General features: G+C 40.1%; 1 protein-coding gene across 10 annotated transcripts in view; it reads left to right on the top strand.

Annotated features, from left to right (window-relative positions):
• Positions 1-20393, top strand: part of LOC131026661 (protein ANTHESIS POMOTING FACTOR 1) — a 161802-nt gene that overhangs the window by 106818 nt on the left and 34591 nt on the right. For all 10 annotated transcript variants that reach the window (XM_057956587.2, XM_057956594.2, XM_057956589.2 and 7 more), the window contains one exon: positions 4077-4161. In XM_057956587.2, the coding sequence (XP_057812570.2) occupies positions 4077-4161 (85 nt within the window). The remainder of the gene's footprint in view (positions 1-4076; positions 4162-20393) is intronic.

Below are 20393 nucleotides of genomic sequence, written 5' to 3'. Positions count from 1 at the left end.
GAAGCTGAGACTGGAAAACGTGTTTTGCAGACAAGTTTGGGTTAGGCACAGGAGGACTGTGATGGCAAAGGAAGCAATATTGGTGAAATCCGCACTTGAGCATCGGATGGTAGCAGAAAAGGGTTTTCAGGCGAGGACGCAGCAAGTGTATAAGATCCGGGCCCGACTAGCGTCAGTAGTTTCTGTCGTTCATCTCTATTTTGTATTAAGTCGTCGGAGTCGACTTCTTTTCTTGGGGGGGATGATGTTGACGGGAATAATCATTATGTTATGTTGTTATATTATGTTTATGTTGTCGTCGGTAATAATGAGTTACGGCGGTTAGTTAGTTGGCCGACGGGTAGGTAGTTGGAGTCACGACGGTTGTGTCGCACCCCTTCGGGTATTATATATTGTGTACCTTTTCTTCGAAGTATGATCATGTTAGTCGTGTCAGATGTAATGTGATAAGCACTTATTGTACATGGACTGTGGAATTAATACAGAGGCTGGTTATTTAATATATTTCCATTATGTTCTGTGCATTTACTTTCTGCATTTAACCGTTTACCCGAGAGGGCAAACATCATCTATTGCTTGAGACATCACCTGACTTGATGATTCCACCTCCTTGAAGAACTGTTTTGCAATGGTAATAAGCTGTGTTCATCTCTCTTGCCTTGGCAAATCAGTTCAGTGGCATCAAATGCAACCTATAACATCAAAATCTACATCATCCAAGGAACACTTGAAAAACTATGATATGAATCAGTGTGTTGAGACTTGGCAAAGACTCATGGATCCAATCTTAAAAGGCTTGGTGAGTCTGTAGGTGAGATTCACAGACTCGCCAAGTTTGACAGCTGAGACTTGCAGATTCGCTAAGTTTGACAGCTGAGACTCACATGTGTCAGCCATCAAATTTGGCCCAGTCTCAGCCATTAAACTCGGCTGAGTCTGACTTTCTTGGCTTTTAAAGTCGGCTGAGTCTGAAAAAAACAAAAAATCAACTCAAAATTTTCTAAAAAACCATTTAACCCATTTTTTTTTATATATTATATTTTTATTAATATTTGAGTTTTGCTGAGTTCTGTCCAAGTTTTTTCACTGAGCTGGAGTCTGAGTCAAAAACAACTTGCCGAGTACAAGTCTCACATGCGAGTCTCAGCTATCAAACTTGGCTGAGTCTGAGACTTTCAAGCATGTAACAACACACAAGATTTACCCTGGAGAACTCAGTGTGGAAAAACCCTAGCAAGTGGATTTCCATATAATCTCAAGCCTTTTCTAGCATATTCCGAACACCTGCATAATTCTGCCTTAGCCATTTATATGTCTAGTAGTGAACAAATTACTTGAAGAAAGATGATTTGAAAAGTCATACAAACCTTGTGGAGTCTTTAAAATGACAGAGATCCAACATCGATGAAGTGTGTACATTACAGTTAGATTCAATTTAGACTAGTTGATTTCTTAATAAATTACAACTTTGGTCTATTAAAAGACAAGTCCATATTTTCTAACCTCTAATGCAAAGAGTAAATAAGAAGCAGCTGAAATAGAAGTGCCTATAGTGTCCCCTATTAGGACTGGACTTAATTTGCCCTAGAATTCCTAATTGAATTCTGGATTAATGCCTTGATTTAGATCCTGCAACCAGGTTAGTCATCAATAGAAAATTAAACATATTTCAACAACATTCCAAAGGGACTTCTACTCATCATTATAATACTCTTAATGTGCATGAGATTCCCTTAGGGATTTTGCCAACATTCCATCCACAGTATGAAGCACCTGGGAGATCATACAAGGTGCATTGAGCCTATCATCAAGCCTAGGAGCTCGTTAATGGCACCTGCCATTCGGCTTCCCAGCCCCACTCAGGGTTTCCACTACTTGATTGGACCTTTTTTGCTACTTGCACTCCTCATATGTCCTACCTCCCTCCATAATGGGATGGTGGATTAGCTATAAGCTTAAAGGAATCTTATCTATATTAATCATACATTAGAAGCAATAGAATCTCTGCAAACATTCATACTTCTTATCAAATGAAGACATATAATGAGTTATCTAAATCATATGATAATGCATTATATTCATACCAGAATATCTGCTAGTTATGTAACTGCTGTGTGATATATATGTGTGTGTGTATGTTAATTTCTGAGTTTTGTAACTTGTATTGGCTTGAGTGCTGGTTGATTTAATTCAATCCTGATTATTGCTAGCTCCCAAAGTTGCAGACTGCAGGTGACCCAGCCCAGTGCCCAACCTCCCTTGCCTTGGTCGGTCTTACTGCCAAGTTGGGGCCAGGAAGGGGCGAGCTGAGGTGAGACTAATCCCCTGGGGATGCACACAATCACCCGCAAACCATATGCATCAAGTAAGCCCGAGCCTCGGAGTTGAACCCGAGACCAATGGGGAGAAAACCCACAGCTCAAGCAACTCCGCTACACATGCAATATATATATATATAGACTAGTCCTTAATTCTTTTTGCTTTAATTGTTGGTGTATATAAATCATCCGTTCCTCCTCACATCTGATGTGATCTTCTCGTTGACAACCCTTTTAAAATCAGGTGTATATATATTTTATTGTCTTCAAAGAACATGCACTACCCTCCCCCTTCTCATCTACTTCAATCTCTATATGTACCTTCCAATACATGTCTTTCCATTCTAAAAGGACATGCCTTTTCAGAACAAATGGTTGTATGCCAACCAGTCACACCCCTTTAAACAAATTGTTTCTTTGCTAATTGCACCTCTTTGCTTTACACACTTTTTAGAAATTCATTTCAAATTGCATTACTTCACTTGAATTATATTCTCTAAAACACACCTTATAAAAAACATTACTAATTGCAGCATTTGTTAAATACAATAAACTTGCATCATTTGGTAATTACAATAAAATCACTCCAACTTAGATCACACCCTTTCCTCTTAACAATAATTGTCAAACATTGCATATTGGTTTGTGCTTATCGTTGGGTATTAGTTTTTTGTTTATACTTAAACCATGTTTGACTTGGGCAATATAGTTGCTGTGTAATTACAATAAAATCACAACTTAGATCACACCCTTTCCTCTTAACAATAATTGTCAAACATTGCATATTGGTTTGTGCTTATCGTTGGGTATTAGTTTATTGTTTATACTTAACCATGTTTGACTTGGGCAATATAGTTGCTGATCAAATAACTGATTGCCTTATAGATAAATCGCTACTTGATAATATGATTTGTTATTTGTTATGTTCTTGCCACCTTACACTATGATAATATTATTGCCCAGCCTTGGAATGCATCAATTGGTTTGCTGTCTTTTCATCTATTATGTATTTGTTTTTCCTTTTAAGTTTTGAGAAGCATCCTGGCGGGGGGGGGCATGACAGTGCCGCTAGGCAGGGCACTACAATATTGAATATCTCATTCCTCTATGTGCAGCTCTTCTGAGTCCTAGTAATAATGTTTTCAATTGAATTACAAAAAGGCTGGTAACTTGAAAATGAAGAATCATGTTTTAGTATTTGCCCTCCATTTGAAAGGTTTATTTTTTTCTTTGTCCTTGGTGAAGTTATGTACTCACATATTATTTGTTCTGTTGGTTTGTTTTTGGATGCATCTGCTTTAGAAGTTTTAATGTAATATTAGTTATAAAAGCAAATACCATTCTTTGATGTTTATGCATTGTAGCTTTGATATGTATTGTGAAGTAGATTAATACCACCCTGTTCTTTTCCCTTAACTTGCAAATTGCCTTATGAATGTCAACATTAATTAATGAAATCTGTTTCATTTCTTGTGGTGGAAACCTTGGAGATAGCTGTTGTACTATTTGATAGCATTTCAAAGATAACTTTTGTGGCGATTTATATTATTATCGCATTACTAAGATCAATTGTCACAAATGAACTTGGCTTAATTTTCTTTGTTAACCTGATGTACCCAGAAAAGTTATACTATCCTCAATAGTGTTGAAATGCTTATGCTATCAATACTCTAATTTTGAAAATTTATCAACCTTCTCAAAACTATTTAAGTGGTTAAACTTAATTTCATGCCTTCTGTGTGTCTTATTTGGTTTAAGATGCATAGTTTCGACGTGGAAGCTGTTCCTGACAGTGGAACTCTTGAAGCCTCTTTCAGTCCAGATGGGAAATTCGTCATTTCAGGTGATTTGCTATTGTTAATCAGCATGTGCCATGTTATAAGTTTGTGTTGTTTTTCAAATTTGAAACGCTTGTATGTTTTGATGCATAATAATATGGTATGAGTTGAAGTTAATAACATTGTGGCAAATGAGACATCCAATCATTTCCCAGTCATTCTATTGATCAGAAAATAAATTAATTTAAAGTGATTTTGCTTCAAAATCTGGAAAAAATAGAAGGCATGATTGTCTCTTGGGACAATTTACAATGCAATCTCTAATCAACAATGCTTTCTTTGGAAAGAAAGCAATCCTTTGTAGTAAGTCATTTATTTAACTGTTTTTTTCCTAGGTCCAAGAGCCTCAACCTATTTGTCTAGACTCTGTATTATAATCAACTATTTCTACATGACTTCCCATAGTCTCCTCCATTTTCTTTTTTCATCTTTTAGTTTTCAAATTTGAGCTGTGCATGTTAAAAACCCCAAAATAAGGCTTTGATACTTTTTCTTTTCTTCAATAAAATTAGTAAACTTGGAAATTAGTGTCGGACTACGAAATGAACCCTACACTAAGAATGTCAGTGTAATAGTCATTTTCCAGAATATGTAACTAATACTAAATAATTTTAATTTTATACCACTAATAAATTACCAGCATGATAAAAAAGTCTGATTTTCTAAAATATTCCAAATAGTATCTAAACTGAAATCAGCAATCAAAAAATGACATCAATCGAATGCAATCCTAAACTAGATTTGAAATACAAAATAACTTTGATATTATGCTCAGCTGCTATCTGAATATTAATAGAATAATCAGAAGCAGCAAATTACAGAATGCTGCAGTTAACACAATTTCAACTTCCACCAGCATCAAACAGCTAAGTTACCGGTCCTGGTACTGGTTCAGGTTTGGGTTTGGGGGTTTGGTAAAAAAAATTGCACTTGGGTTCATCCATACAAAAGCACATAGAATCATAAATATACACATATTAGAGGCATCTAATCCTTTTAGTGTGCAAGAATATTAATTATCATGTTGAGACATGGACCAGCTAGGACTCGAACCTAGGACCTTCCATACGCTGCTGGAGTGCTCTACCACTGAGCTACTGGCCCCTCTTGGACCAGTCCATCATCGGTCCGGGTGTGGCTTATTTCCAACACCAACACCCCCCCTTAAGCCACACCTCTCGTGTGCTTGGGGCTCCTAGCCTGGACCTGGCTTTGATACCATGAAAATGTATTTCAATTTTCAATTCAAAGAGCAAGTTATATTCAATGTAATTTTTCTTTTCAAGTATATGTTATTTCACAATATAATAGATCTGATTTCTTTTCTTTGTTGCAGGTGGAGAGAGAGCATTAATATTTTCTATGTTCTCTACACAACATTTTATCAATGTATATATATCATGGAGGTGACCGATCAAGTGGTAGCTTGATCGATCATGTCCTTTGGACACGACCGACCAAAATACCCCTTGGTCGTGTCCCTCCATAACCGATTGCTAATCGATGCCATAACATATGCAAATGAACCGATATCATTTCGGTTGTCAATATACAACATAACAAGGCCGAAGGTAATCGGTGGCAATGTTTGATAAAACCCGATCAATATTAATCGGTGGCAATGTTTGGTTTAAGCCCGATTAATATATATGGTGGCAATTAAAATGGTTTAAGCCCGATAACTTAAGTTAGTCGGTTAGCAATTCATTTAACCTGATAACATTAGTTAGTCGGTGGTAATGCATTAAGCCCGATAACCATTTAATTCATCAAGCCCGATCATTATGTAAATTCGGTGGCTATTAAAATGGTAACCCGATAATGAATCGGGGGGTTATAACAAAACCCGATCATTATCGGTTTATCAGTTTAATAGTTTGCACTTAATTTAATCATCAATCTGTATGAGTAACATAATTGATAGATGCTGTAACAGAATAAGGAGAGCAATTATAACATAAATATCAGATAAAGGAATAATCAGTGAGCCTTGAAATTATCTATCGATGAGATAGCTGATTGAATGGGAGACTTCATTTATCTTCCATTCAATCATTTATCTTACCGAAGCTATTATGTATCAACACTCCCTCTTAGCTTGGGAAGATGAATAACAAACAAAGTGTCTAGCATCACATTTCTCTTGATGACCAATATTCCTTATATAGTTAATAATCTCATTCTCCAAGGGTTCATATCACCTAAACACATGACATGAAGTATCATCAAAACATATGATACAAGTAACCATATCACCTAAGCACGTGACATGGAGTATCACCTAAACACGTGATACAAGAAATTCATCACCTTGTGATGACATGATATCACCTAAGCACGTGATAGCAGTATTGCAAAACAAGCAATACTAAGGATAAACACATGAGAATAATTAAATTCTCAACTTATCCACATTGTGGTATGTGCACTAACGTCTTTCCAAATGTTTTACCACAACATATTCATGGCACATCCATGACATACCAGAAATCACACATGATAACTGGTTTGATCATTATAAGATCGTCACCTTATAATGTCTATATACAAGTGTTCATTATCTGAGAGATCATCACCTCTTAGAAATGAACACAGGGGGTTGAACCCATAAAAGTCCTAACACGACAAAGAAGTTTACACATTAAACATCTTATTGATATGTAAGTATAGATTACAAAGCAAATTACCTTTCTATCATACCCAAACCTTTTCTGAAGTGTTCAACCTTCACTCTGGAAAGTGGTTTGGTAAGAATATTTGTTGTCTGATCTCCTGTACAAATATATTCCAACTGAATCACATTCCTGTCTACCATATCTCGCACATAATGGTATGGAATCTCAATGTGCTTGGATCTATCATGGAACACCGGATTTACTGAAAGTTTTATGCAGCTCTGGTTGTCACAAGCAACTTCCTGAGCCATACTGCTTCTCGGGCAGCCATGGACGCTGCAATGTATTCGGCCTCAGTAGAACTCTGTGCTACTGAAGACTGCTTTTTGTTGATCCAAGATATCATGGCTAAATCTAAACTGAAATAGCATCCTGAGGTGCTTTTCCTATCAATCACACTTCCATCCCAATCTAAATCTGTGAATCCGTGTAGATCTAGATCAACTCTCTCATATTTGAGACCAAGGTTTAGAGTACCTTGTAAATATCTCATAATGTGTTTCACTGCTATCAGCTGTATCTCCTTTGGCTCACACATAAACTGACTCAAAGCATTAACTGCATAACAGATATCTGGTCTTGTATTTACCAGATACATCAGGGACCCAATCATTTGCCTGTAGTGAGTTGGATCAGTGGGTTGTGACTCTGCTACAACTTCCTTAAGTTTATGAAGATTTGTTTCCATTGGAGAGGTCATGGGTCTGTAGTTTATCATTCCAAATCTTGTCAAAATGTCCAAGGTATACTTTCCTTGGTTTAGTATAATACTATCAGAATTTTGCCATACTTCCAAGCCTAGGAAGTAATGAAGAACTCCCAAGTCCTTCATGTCAAATTCTTTAGAAAGATCTTTCTTGCATTGATCTATAAGGTTATCTTCTCCAGTGATTAATAAATCATCAACATATAAAATCAATATTAGCATATCACCTTTGTTTTGCTTATAGTAGAGATTAGGATCTGCATCATTCTTAGAGAAGCCTAGTTCTAAGAGATAAGTATCAATTCTTTCATACCAGGCCTTGGGAGCCTGTTTAAGCCCATAGAGAGCTTTCTTGAGTCTACACACATGAGACTTTGCATCATGAATCTCAAACCCTTCAGGTTGCTCTAGGTATACTTCTTCTGAGATCTCACCATTAAGGAATGATGTCTTAATATCCATCTGATGAACTTTCCATCCCTTTGTTGCTGCAATGGCTAAGATGGCTCTTACTGAGGTGTATCTGGCTATAGGTGCAAATGTTTCTTCATAATCAATTCCTTCCTTTTGAGAGAACCCTCTGGCTACAAATCTGGCCTTGTGTTTTTCAATACTGCCATGTGCAGCATGTTTGATCTTGAAAAGCCATTTGGAAGAAACAATAGATTTTCTAGTTGGCCTAGGAACAATTTCCCAAACATCATTCTTCATAATGGACTGATATTCCTCAGACATAGCATCCTTCCATATTTGATGTTTAAGTGCATTTGATACATTGTTAGGTTCAACTTTTGAAAGATCATTCATAAGGGCAACGTAGCTAGTGAATTTGTTAGGCCTTTTGCTTTCTTTGAAGGTTCCTGAAGGAGCAACATACATCTGAGCTTCTTCTACAGTTTTGGTGGCCCATAGTGGTCTTTTCTTGAGATTTTCTCTAGGTGGGTTTTGAGTTTCACCTTCATTTTTCCTCAAGATTCTCCCTCTGAAGCTCAAGAGCAAGGTCTTCATCTATGCTAGGCGTAGGGATATAGGCTTCAGGTTCTATTGAGCTTTGGGCTCTTTTGAAGGCTAAGTCTTCTTCAAAGATTACATCCCTACTCAGTTCAATATTCCTTTGACCAGGTATATAGATTTTGTAGGCCTTGGAGGTTTCACTATATCCTACAAGTATCCCCTTTTTCTAGAAGGCTCTAATTTTAATCTTTTCTCCTTAGGTACATGAATATAGACAGGGCACCCAAATATCCTAAGGTGGCTGATAACTAGCTTCGTTTTAGTAAAGACTTCCTCAGGGGTTTTATCTTCAAGATGGGAGTGAGGACATCTATTTTGTATATATACAACAGTGCTGGTTGCTTTTGCCCAAAGATTGGTATTTAGATTCTGATCAAGAATCATGGCTTTGGCAGCTTCTACAATTGTCCTATTTTTCCTCTCAGCTACCCCATTTTGTTGAGGATTATAAGGTACAGTAAGCTCCCTCTTAATCCCAGTATTTTTACAAAAATCCTTAAACAAATCCGAGGTGTATTCCCCCCCATTGTCAGTTCTTAAGGTTTTAATTTTATTTCCTGAGTAGTTTTCTGTTAGTGATTTAAATTCCTTAAACCTTTTAAGGATCTCTTCTGATTCTTTACATTTTAGAAAGTAGATCCAAGTTTTCCTAGAGTAGCCATCAACAAATATTACATAATAAAAAAATCCCCCTAAAGAAGGTACGAACATAGGTCCACATACATCAGAATGAACTAACTCTAAAACTTTGCTTGTTTTCCTAGTACTATTTTGAAAAACACCCTTAGCATTTTTACCTAGGGAACATCCCTTGCATGCCCCTGAATGATATTGCTTTAACTTAGGCAGACCTGTGACAAGGTTTCCCATTGATGATTAAGCTCTAAAATTCAGGTGACCTAGTCTTCTATGCCAAACTTCATTAGCATCTGTAGCTTCATGGATTAGGGCTAGGTTGGGCTCTGTGCACAGCTCATACAAGTAGCCTTGTCTTTGACCAATGGTTTTAGCTTTCTTGATAGATGAATTCCTTGGCCAAGCCAACACTCTGTTGTCCACGAAGGTCACTCTGTACCCATTATCCTCTAGTGCTGATATAGAGACTAGATTTCTCTTGATGCCTGGGACATATAGTACTCCTTTAAGTTGCAATGATATGCCTGACTTCAGTTTGATGGTGCAGGTTCCAACTCCTCTGACTGGATGTGTGGAGTCATCTCCGATAGTCACTTCCTCATCATTCTCCTCTATCATGGAGTCTAGCACTTCTTTAAACCCTGTAATGTGTCTGGATGAGCCACTGTCGATCACCTAGGAGTTAACCTTGTTTGATGCTTGGTTTGTAAGTGCTGAGTAGAGTACGTACTTCTCGGAGTCATCTTCCCCTTTAGATTTTCCTGCTTTGGCAAATGTGGCTTGTTGTTTGGCTCTTTCCGGACATTTGGCAACATAGTGTCCGAATTTGTCACACCTGTAACACTGGATATGTGAGAGATCCTTCTTGGAGGTGTTCTTGCCTTGACGACCTTTCCTCTTCCTAAATTGTTTCTTCTTGCTTTTCTTATTAGAGTTTATATTTAGGACTTGAAGATCTTCATCTATATTCTTTTGTTTTATTCCTTTCTTATTTAACCTTGATTCTTCTTGGAGACAGTCATCTCTTAACCTTTCAAACTTTGGATATTTAGACCTTGCACTGATGCCTTGGACGAATGTGTCCCACACACTAGGTAGCCCATCTAGAGCAATGAGTGTTAACTCTTTGCTTTGGATCTCGTATCCAAGTGTTGCTAGTTCATCCCTTAGGGTTGATATCCGCATGAAGTAAGCATTGACTGACTCCCCTTTGATCATAGCTATATGATTTATTTCTCGTTTTAAGGCCAAGGTTCAACTTGCATTGGATATCTCAAACGTATTTTCAAGTGCTTTGAACATGTTGTAGGCCGTCTCATGTTTCTTTATGATGGGCATTATATTATTCCTCGCCCCATCAACTATGATCTTGACAGTGTTTTCATTTCCTTCTATCCATGCCGCTTTGTTAGGTTTAGTCTCAGGTTCTTTATTTTCAGTTTCTACAAATGATTCAACTTTATTTTCTCTTAGAATCATTTTAATTCTGAATTTCCATGCTGAGAAGTTATCACCTCCTTCAAGTCTATCTTCGAATCTGAAAGTGCTGGCCATTTGGAGAGATGTGATGTTGGATATATGCTTGTCTTGAATTTTCCACAAAATTGAATAGCCTCAGGTTCGATTTAACTATAGCTCTGATACCATGTTGAGACATGGACTAGCTAGGACTCGAACCTAGGACCTTCCATACGCTGCTGGAGTGCTCTACCACTGAGCTATTGGCCCCTCTTGGACCAGTCCATCATCGGTCCGGGTGTGGCTTATTTCCAACACCAACATATCATTATTACCATTAATAATAATAAAATTTGCAAAACTGGCTTTACATCTGCAATTCCATTTGCTTAAATGTTTCCAAGGCCTTTTCAAAAAAATATTTTTGTGCATATCCTGCAAGCATGGCATTCCAAGAGACCACATGTTATTGAGGCATTTTGTCAAACAGTTCACGTGCCTTGTGTATGCTTCCACACTTGGCATAGATATCTATTAGGGCATTAGCTAAAGGTCCACTATCAATTTTGCTGTGATGGATTTTCATACCATAGTTTCCATACCTAGGCTTGTTTTGCCTCCATATAGGCCAATTTGGCTAATTACTATGTTGGAAAGTGCCTCTCCAACTTTCACAAGTCATTTGAAGACGATTGTGTTAGAGGTGAAACGGATCTCTGCAACCTATTACAAATTTTTAAAAAATGATTAAGTTTAAAAACAAACTTTAAAGAAGATTTAGAATACACAATCAAATTATGAAAATGTAAAATTCTATACTACATATTACGAAAAGTAATGACAGAGAGAATAATTACCAAGATATTCGATATTAACAACAAAGAGAAATTTTGCTTAAATAAGAGTTACAAATGATTTAACCGATAAGGATATGGTAAACAACTAAGAAAAGTAGATAAACACTAAAAGAATAAAGAATATTCCTAAAGTCTATCCTAACAACTTATTTGACCATTATAACTAAATATTACAATATTATTTTAATACACTCTCTTAATAGTCAATCTGTCAACTAAAGATTATAACAAATTTTGACATATTTGCCAGGACTCAAAGACTTGGTAAGAATGTTTGTAGTTTGGTCCTCAATTGGAACCTATTGCAACATCACAGATCCATCTTCGACAAGTTGTCGTATGAAATGAAAATGAAGCTCCACATGCTTGATATGCTCATGGAAGACTAGATTCTTGGCAAGCTTTAGCACCCCTTGATTGTCACAATACAAGGGTGAAGGCCCTGGTTGAGACAATTGCATGTTTGAAAGCATCCTCCATAGCTATATTGCCTCACATGGTGCTTTGACTATTCCCCAATACTTTGCTTTTATCGAGGAAAGATCTACTACTTGCTACTTATTGGTCCATGTGACTGCACCTGTACCAAGACTGAAAACATATCCAAAAGTAGACTTCTTGTCATTAACAGAACCTGCCCAATCTGAATTTGTGAACCCAACCAGCCAAGAATCTTTCCTTCTACTATGTAAAATACCAAAGTTGAGTGTCCCTTTAACATATCTCAGCACCCTCTTTGTTGCAACCCAATGTTTTGCCTTAGGTGTTGTCATGAATTTGGAAATGTAAGTCAACGTAGCTGAAGTCATGTCTAGGGGTTGTAAGATAAATAAGGCTGCCCACTAGTTGCATGAATGCTAACTTATTGATCACCTTTGAGTCTATTTTGGTCAAAAGCTTCAACCCTTTCTCCATAGGTGTAGACAAGAACTTGCAATCTATCATTTTGAACTTGTCTAGCAAACTCTTGGCATATTTAGACCTAGGAAATGAAAATACCACCACCTGTTTGCTAAACCTTTACAACTCGGCAATAATGTAGGAGGCCTATTGTTAATATTCTTTCGGAGTGGTTCGTGTGCGGCATTTTGGTAAAGTTTCGACCCCTTCCTTTAATTTTTGGCCTGCTCTCCCGATCGCTCGCGTGCGTGCCAAGTGGTGTCTCGACGTTGCTCTAAGAAGGTCGCTTTTCTCGTCCTGTGTTGAGAGAACGTGGAGTTGTTGTGTGGTGCAGGTCTTTTCCTCGACGTATGTTTTCTGGCCCCACCATCTTCCGTGTGCTGGCAGTGACACTTGGCGCCTCCGCATTGCATGTTCCGGTTCCCTTTTTGCATTCGACTTCGGGTCTCCCCCGAGTTGCCGCATGTCTTCTTTGATGGTTCGTGAACCAGAATGCTGTTTGCACCGCGATTTTCTTGTTTGGCAGGTGCAAGGGTCGCCATGGCGCGGTTGGAGTAACAACATTAAAGGCCGTTTTTGCTTGCATGCGTCTCTGTAAGCAACACACAGGGAGATTCCTTATCTGAAGTGGTTGCTGAGATTTTTTTGATGCTTTCTTGCTGTTTGTTGAGGGTCGAAGGCTATTTATAGGCCTTCTTTCTGCTTTTTTAGGGGTTCAGACTTTGGAGAATTTATTAGACTTTGACTCATTGAAGAAGCCTTTATGTTAGTTAAATTTTGTGAAGGACAGACATATCAGATTGTGCCTATGGCCTTTATGGTTGTTTTGTTTGAAGCTTAATAGACTAACTTTTGTGCTATATTCGAATTCAGTAACTTCTATGATATATGCTGTGAGTCGCTGCGGATTAAACTATGTTTTAGGACTTGTTATCTGTTGGATGAATGGTGAATGTCATATTATGTTGAATGAGTTTGGTTTCATTATCTTCTTAAATGGTGCTGAGCATGTAGATTGTTGAATGGGCCTTAAAACTACATGTATCTGGGTTTTTTGTGCTGCTAATATCCTAAAAATATTCTGGCGTATCGCCTAAGTAGTGTAGCTTTTAAAGTTTTCTTCTCCCCCTTTTCTCCCCCAATTGTATGAAGAGCCGACTTCTCAAACCCGGAGGTTATTCAGTGAATCTCGCGCAAAGGGTCCCCCATCATTGAATTTCCCATAAGGCCGTTAGCGTTTAATGTAAAATTAGTAGTCAACAGTTCTTTTTTTGGCACGTCCGGTGGGACCTAATTTTGAACAAGCCTAAGCAAGTTTATGAGCCATAGACCTGTTACCAAGAGTCAAACAACGTTAAATTCCAGTTTGCTTCTACCACCCCAGGTAAACGTCCATTCTTCCGCAACTACTTCTTCCCAGAATCCACCTGTTCCCGTAGTAATGGCTCAACTTCCCCCCCCCTCCCCCCCCCCCCGAAATTTCGTGACTTGGAATAGTGGTAGTCTTCTTATTCCTCTTGTTCCACCCGCAGTATGGGGGCCAATTCCCACCTCCGCGCTAGAAGTTGTCCCTAAATTCATCGGAGAATGTTCCAAGACGTCAAGGGAACACCTACAAGATGTGGCGGATGTTTGCACCGTCCATAACATTACAGAGCAAAATGTAGCTCTGAGATTGCTTGCAGCTTCATTTAAAGGAAGAGCTTTAGATTGGTATAGATCTCTTGCTCCAAACTCTATAACTGATTGGGACCAGCTGGGCGATCGCTTCTTTGAGAGATTTTCCGACAAGGCTGATAGATCATCTCTAATGCAGCAGCTGATTACCATCAAAAGGGCTCCTCAGGAAGCGGTGAGTGAATTCAATATGAGGTTTCAGAGGACCTGGCAGAGGATACCATTGTCCGCTCGGCCTCCTGCAGATATGGCCTTTGTTTTTTATCTGAAAGCCTTTAATTCGAGTATATCTGTGATGATTCAATCTCTTGGAGGAAATACTCTCCCGGATGCGTATGACCTGGCGGTCCGAGCAAAAACAATTTAATTGATGTTGGAAAGCTTGTACCACGACCGCTCATGCCGGTCTTTCTTGAGTTATCAAATCAAGTTCCTGAGCCAGCTGTGCCTAGCACGTCTCCACCCCAATCTATGTATGTCTATCCCAGATCCCAACAAGCAAGTATGTCTTCCTCTTCATCTCTGGCTACGAAAGTCAACGATATGAACAAATTGCTGAGATCTTTCTCAAACGAAATCATTAATTTGAAAAGATCTCAAATCCCCTTTGCTAGACCTTCCTTCTAGCAAAATTTCCAAGGGAATAGACCCCCATATCAGCAAAACCAATATGCAAATAACCAAGGTTCCTCAAGTCAGTCGAATGGCCAAATCGTTCTAGTGCCCAATCCGTTGCAAATTGTCTAGCCTAGCACCAATAAAGAGTTGACCATGGGACAGAATAATCTAGCGAATGACACCAATTCTTGGTGTTTCCCATGTAACAATGCTCACGCCCCAAGAAATCGTCCGAAAGGCAATTTGCAACAAAAAATTGCAGATCATTGAAGTCAAGGTGCTACCTCAGATGATTCGGTTTATGCTTCCTCTGGCATGGACAATGCAACTCTCATCGCTCAGATGCAAGGTATGTCAATAGAGCAAGGAGTAGAGATAGCTCCGAACCATGCTTTATTCTCTTGGATGGAGGACGAGGATGTCGTACTCACAAACGACACAATTGCATCAAGCTCGGGAGCTCCCCAAGTGCAGTCAGACTATAACCTTCGGTCAAAAAGACGGTTCACGGGAGAGCATGTAGGCACGCAAGGGAGGTTCATCTCGGATAAAGTTCCTGAACAACCCGCGGTTGCTACCGCATATTAGAGAAAGGAGTTTATTCCCTATAAGCCGAGAGAAGCAAAAGCATCGGTGCCATCAGTATTGGACGTGGTGGAGCAGCTAAAGAAAGCCCCGGCTAACGTCTCTTATGGGATCTCCTCAACATCCCAGAGCAGAAGAATCGGTTAAAAGAAGCTCTGGTAGAGGTGGAGAGACCTGCTGACAGGAATGCTGCTAGTTCTTCGCGGGCCAATGAGGAAAGATCTACGACCCTCACAACGCAATCGCGATTGCCAGCCATGCTAATAAATGAGGCCACACCATCTAGATCCCAAGTGGAAGGTAAGCCTAACCAAACCCTTTCTATTTGACTCTCATAGTAGGGGACAAGCTATTACATAATTCTATGATAGATTCCGGTGCTAGCACTAATGTCATGCCTAAGTAGATTGCTGAGGTTTTGAACATCAAATATGAGCCTCTAAGTAGGGGTGTTATGCAACTAGACAGAAATAAAGTTCAGATCATGGGTCTTATTAAAAGTCTTCCGCTGACATTGTTCGCATGTCCTAGTGTCACCGTGTCCCAAGAAGTAGTAGTTATTGATATCCCCCTGTTTTCGGCCTCTGCCTCTCCCTAGACTTTACTGCCAAGATAGGAGGTTACCTATCTTTAGATTGGTCCCACCCCATCCTCCGGACCCAGCATGGTGCTAAGCTCAAAATTCTTTCAGAGCCCCTACACACTGAGCATGTAGCTGATCAGGCTATGCTCAACTTTGAGCCTACCCATACCTCCATCTCTAATGAGGAGAGAAGAACTGTAGAGCTTCTAGAGGATGAGGAGGTGATTGAGGATATTACACCAGAGCAGTGTTCCACGGGCGTTGGGGACGCATTTTTGGGACGGGGGACCAAGGGCCTAAGTTTGGGGACGGCGGGAGGGTGGCGGGGTGGTTGTGTTGATATAGTTATACATATACATATAGTACTTGAAAAATTAGTTTTGAAAAGATGTATGACAGTATTATAGTATAAGAATTACATTTCAAATGAGACTATAGGAAATTTGAAATACTAAATCTAAATACCAAGATTTCTCAGTTGTGTTGTTATAGTGAGCCTAATTTGACTCGGAGGTTAGATTTTCCCTACTTCTATCGGCGCGGTTTCTCCTATATTTTTCAACGGAGGCTTGGGGGCAGCGCCCCTTGCGCGTTCCTTGTCGCGATACAGGGTGGGGTCAAAGGGCAGCGCCCCGCGAGGCCAAAAATACTTTTATTATTTTTTAAACGTGTATGGTGTTATTTTTTTATTGGCCCACGTCCAATTAGGGTTACCCCTTAACCCCCAAAAATGTCACTTTTTTTGAAAAAATTAATTTTTAAATATTGCATATACGTGGAGGCGACGGAGACGTCTGGGCGTCTCCCCGTCCCTTGAGAGATGTGCAGACGTCTCTCAAGGAATGGGGAGACGCCCAAACGTCTCCCAAGGAAACATGGAGGCATCTCCATGTCTCTTTGGGAGACGCGGAGACATCTCCCCGTCTTCGGCGGCGCTTGGGTGGCAGTGGCGGGACGGCGGGGGACATCGCATCCCCGTCCCCGTCCCCGTCCCCCCGTCTCGGAGACGCGGCTAAAAAGGGGGGGGACGCGTCCCCGTGGAACACTGCACCAGAGCAAGAGGTTTTCCTCAATGAATTCATAAATTCTGATCCATATTCCAATTGCCATGCTATGGGTCTTGGTACCTACTGAATTTTTGATGAGGATCAGATTATCTCAAAATTGACCAAGGAGCCACTAACCAAGGAGGAGCTGTCTTCCACGCTCTGGACCTTGCACTTTGATGGTGCAAGATGCAAGGTAGGTTTAGGCGCTGGAATTTGTCTTACTTCGCCTTCCGGTGAACAAGTCCCGAGGTCTTTCTGCCTGCAGTTTGCTTACTCCATCAATGAAGCGGAATATGAGGGGCTAATCCAAAGCCTAAGTTTAGCAGAATAGGTGGGAATAAAACAACTGAAAGTTTTGGGAGATTCTGAACTGATAGTGCACTAGGTCTGAGGAATCTCAAGTGCCAAGCACATTCGCATGAAGTCCTATCGCCATAGGACATGGGATTTGATCGAAAGCTTTGATGCTTTCAACATCTAGAAGATTCCTCGAAAGGCAAATGCAGTCGTTGATCGGATGGCCACTATTGGGTCGCAATTCGACCTTGCTGCAAATTTGCTTGCCAACTCCCAGGCGGTCCGCGTGGTCGTTTGACAAGCTATTCCAGACAATGACAGCCACTAGCAAGTTTTTGAGAGTGATGAGCATATTGCTTTGTTCATTCAAAACTCCGGAGAGTTTGCTGATCAAATGTAGTCTAAAGTAAAGGAGGCTTATGGGGATCAAATCATTCAATTGAAATCCAATAAGCTCCCAAATGGATTGATCACCCTGGAGAATTTATTTGATCATCATGATGCTAAAAATGACAAATGAAAATTCACAGCCGATAAGGGTGACTACACCGAAATGTCAGTAGCAAATGGGAGAACACTTAAGGTTAGAAAGGAAGTTTCCCTAGAAGAACAAGTTGTGATGAATACATGGGCATGATAGCATGGTCGTATGAGGATATGAAGGGTTACAACTCTAGCATCATCCAACACACCATCGAGCTTGCCGATGGGGCCAAGCCGGTTCGACAGAAGTAGAGACCTGTCAATCCAAAGATTGAGACTCTTATGACACAATAGTTGAGGAAATTAATAGAGTCCAAGATTGTCTACCCCATCAAGCATAATACATGGGTATCAAATTTGGTACCAGTCGGAAAGAAGAATGGGGATATCCGGCTCTGTGTGGACTTCCGTGACTTGAACCAAGCTTCTCTAAAAGACCATTACCCTTTGCCACCAATGGAATAGTTGTTAAGCACCGTGGTTGGGTCTTAGATGTTTTTGATGTTGGATGGATTCTTGGGTTATAACCAAGTGTTGGTGAAGCCAGAAGACCAACATAAGACCACTTTCACAACCAAATGGGGAACATTTGCTTACCAGAAAATGTCGTTTGGATTGTCAAACACAGGTGCCACTTTTCAAAGGGCTATGGATCTTTCTTTTAAGGAGTTGATCAATAAAATTATCCTCATCTACTTGGATGACTCAACGGTGTTTTCAAAACATAAAGAGGATCATTTCGATCATCTCGAGCTACTTTTCCAGAAGTATTTGGAGTTTGGCATTTCATTGAACCCAAAGAAATGCATCTTTGGGGTCCTGCAAGGGAAATTATTGGGACACATAGTGTCAAAAGGAGTCTCAATCGATCTAGATCGAGTGAAGGCAATAAAAGAGCTTCCTCTTCCCGTCAACAAGAAGGGCATTCAGTCCTTCCTAGGCAAGGTCAACTTTGTTAGCCGTTTTGTCTTAGATTTTGCTGGAACGGTGAGGCCTATCACGCTAATGCCTAAAAGGGACATACATTTAAATGGATTTTTGAAGCAAAATCGGTGTTTGAGAAAATCAAAGACGCCATCTCTTCCGCTCTAGTACTCTCAAACCCTGATATGTCTAGAGATTTCATAATGTATGTTTTCTCTAGCAATTATAGCATTGTTGTGGTGTTAACCCAGAAAGATGCAGACAAAAAGGGTGAGCATCCAATAGCCTTTCATTCCAAAACTCTGAAGGAGTATTAGGCTAAATACAACTTTGTTGAAAAGCAAGCACTAGCCATTGTCAAAGGCCTAAAAAAGTTTCGGCATTTCATTGCTTGCAATAAGACTATTGTGTATGTCGCTCACCCTTCAATCAGGGAATATATATTGGAGGGCGATATTACAGAGAAAAGGGCAAACTGGATTACCAAGATCTTAGAATATGACATTGATGTCAGGCCCACTAAGGTAATCCACAGAAAGGCCTTTGTGAATATATAGCCCAAGAGTCTGGCCCTCAAGAAGCCGAGACTACTGTGGAGGAAGTTGTGATGTTCGCCTCTGAGCGAACGGAAGCATGCTGGATCGAGAACAAAAAACATTTCATGGAGACTGAAATCCTCCTAACTGACATCTCTCTTGAAAAGAAGAGATTCTACAGGATGCAGAATAGCGGCTTCCGCCTTGTTGAAGGAGTGCTTTTTAAAAGGAATTTTGATGGGATCTTACTCCATTGCATAGACCAAGACCAAGCCCATAAGATCTTACACGAATTCCATCATGGCCTCTCAGGGGGCCATTATTCAGCGCAAACCACCATCATCAAGATTACCCGTGCTGGGTATTTCTGGCTCTCAATGTTTAAAGACACATGTTGTAGTGAGAGAATGCAAGGAGTGTCAATAGTACAGTGGTAGGTGTAGAAAGACAACAATGCCACTCAGGCCAATAATGGTGGAAGAGCCCTTTGCTCAATGGGGTCTGGATTTCATTGGGATGATTAATCCGCCAAGCTCAGCCGGACACAAGTGGATCCTTACTGCCACTGACTACTTCACCAAGTGGTCCGAGGCTGTACCCGTAAGGAATTCATCAGAAATAGAAATCCTAGCATTTTTGGAGGAGCTAGTATGTCGGTATGGTCCGCCAAAGGCCATAATATCGGACAATGCGCGAGCATTCACGGGCTCCCGTACTCTGCTAAGGTATATATCTGAAGACTTCCTCGAATTATTTTCCTCAAGGAAATGGCCTAGTTGAGTCTACCAATAAGAACCTCATAAGACTCATTAAAAGAATGGGGTCTGAGCACAAAAGGGAGTGGCATCATCACTTGAGAAGCGTATTATGGGCAGACCAGATCACGCCCAAGCAAGTTTTAAAGAACTCTCCATACAAGCTGGTCTACGGCAAGGACGCCTTGTTCCCCGTATCTTTGGAGATCCCCGCTTTGCAGCTCCTCAAGTCCATTGAGGTGGCCAAAAATGAGCCCATGGAAGTAAGGTTGGTGGAGCTAGAAGAAGCAAGGGAAGCAGCGTTTGAATCACTTCAGAACCGCCAACAAACCGTCAAGAGGTGGTTTGATAACAAGAAGAGTTCTGTCCCGGAGCTCAAACAGGGTGATCTTGTTTTAAAATATAATGAGAGCGCGGCCAAGCCGAGTCAGCACGCGAAGTTTGATGGTTTATGGGAGGGACCCTTCCACATCACGAATTGCAA

Source organism: Cryptomeria japonica, chromosome 11 (genome assembly GCF_030272615.1).
Source record: "Cryptomeria japonica chromosome 11, Sugi_1.0, whole genome shotgun sequence".
Classification (NCBI taxonomy): Eukaryota; Viridiplantae; Streptophyta; class Pinopsida; order Cupressales; family Cupressaceae; genus Cryptomeria; species Cryptomeria japonica.
The sequence above is the reverse complement of the archived record's forward strand: the minus strand, read 5'-3'. Positions and strand labels throughout refer to the sequence as shown.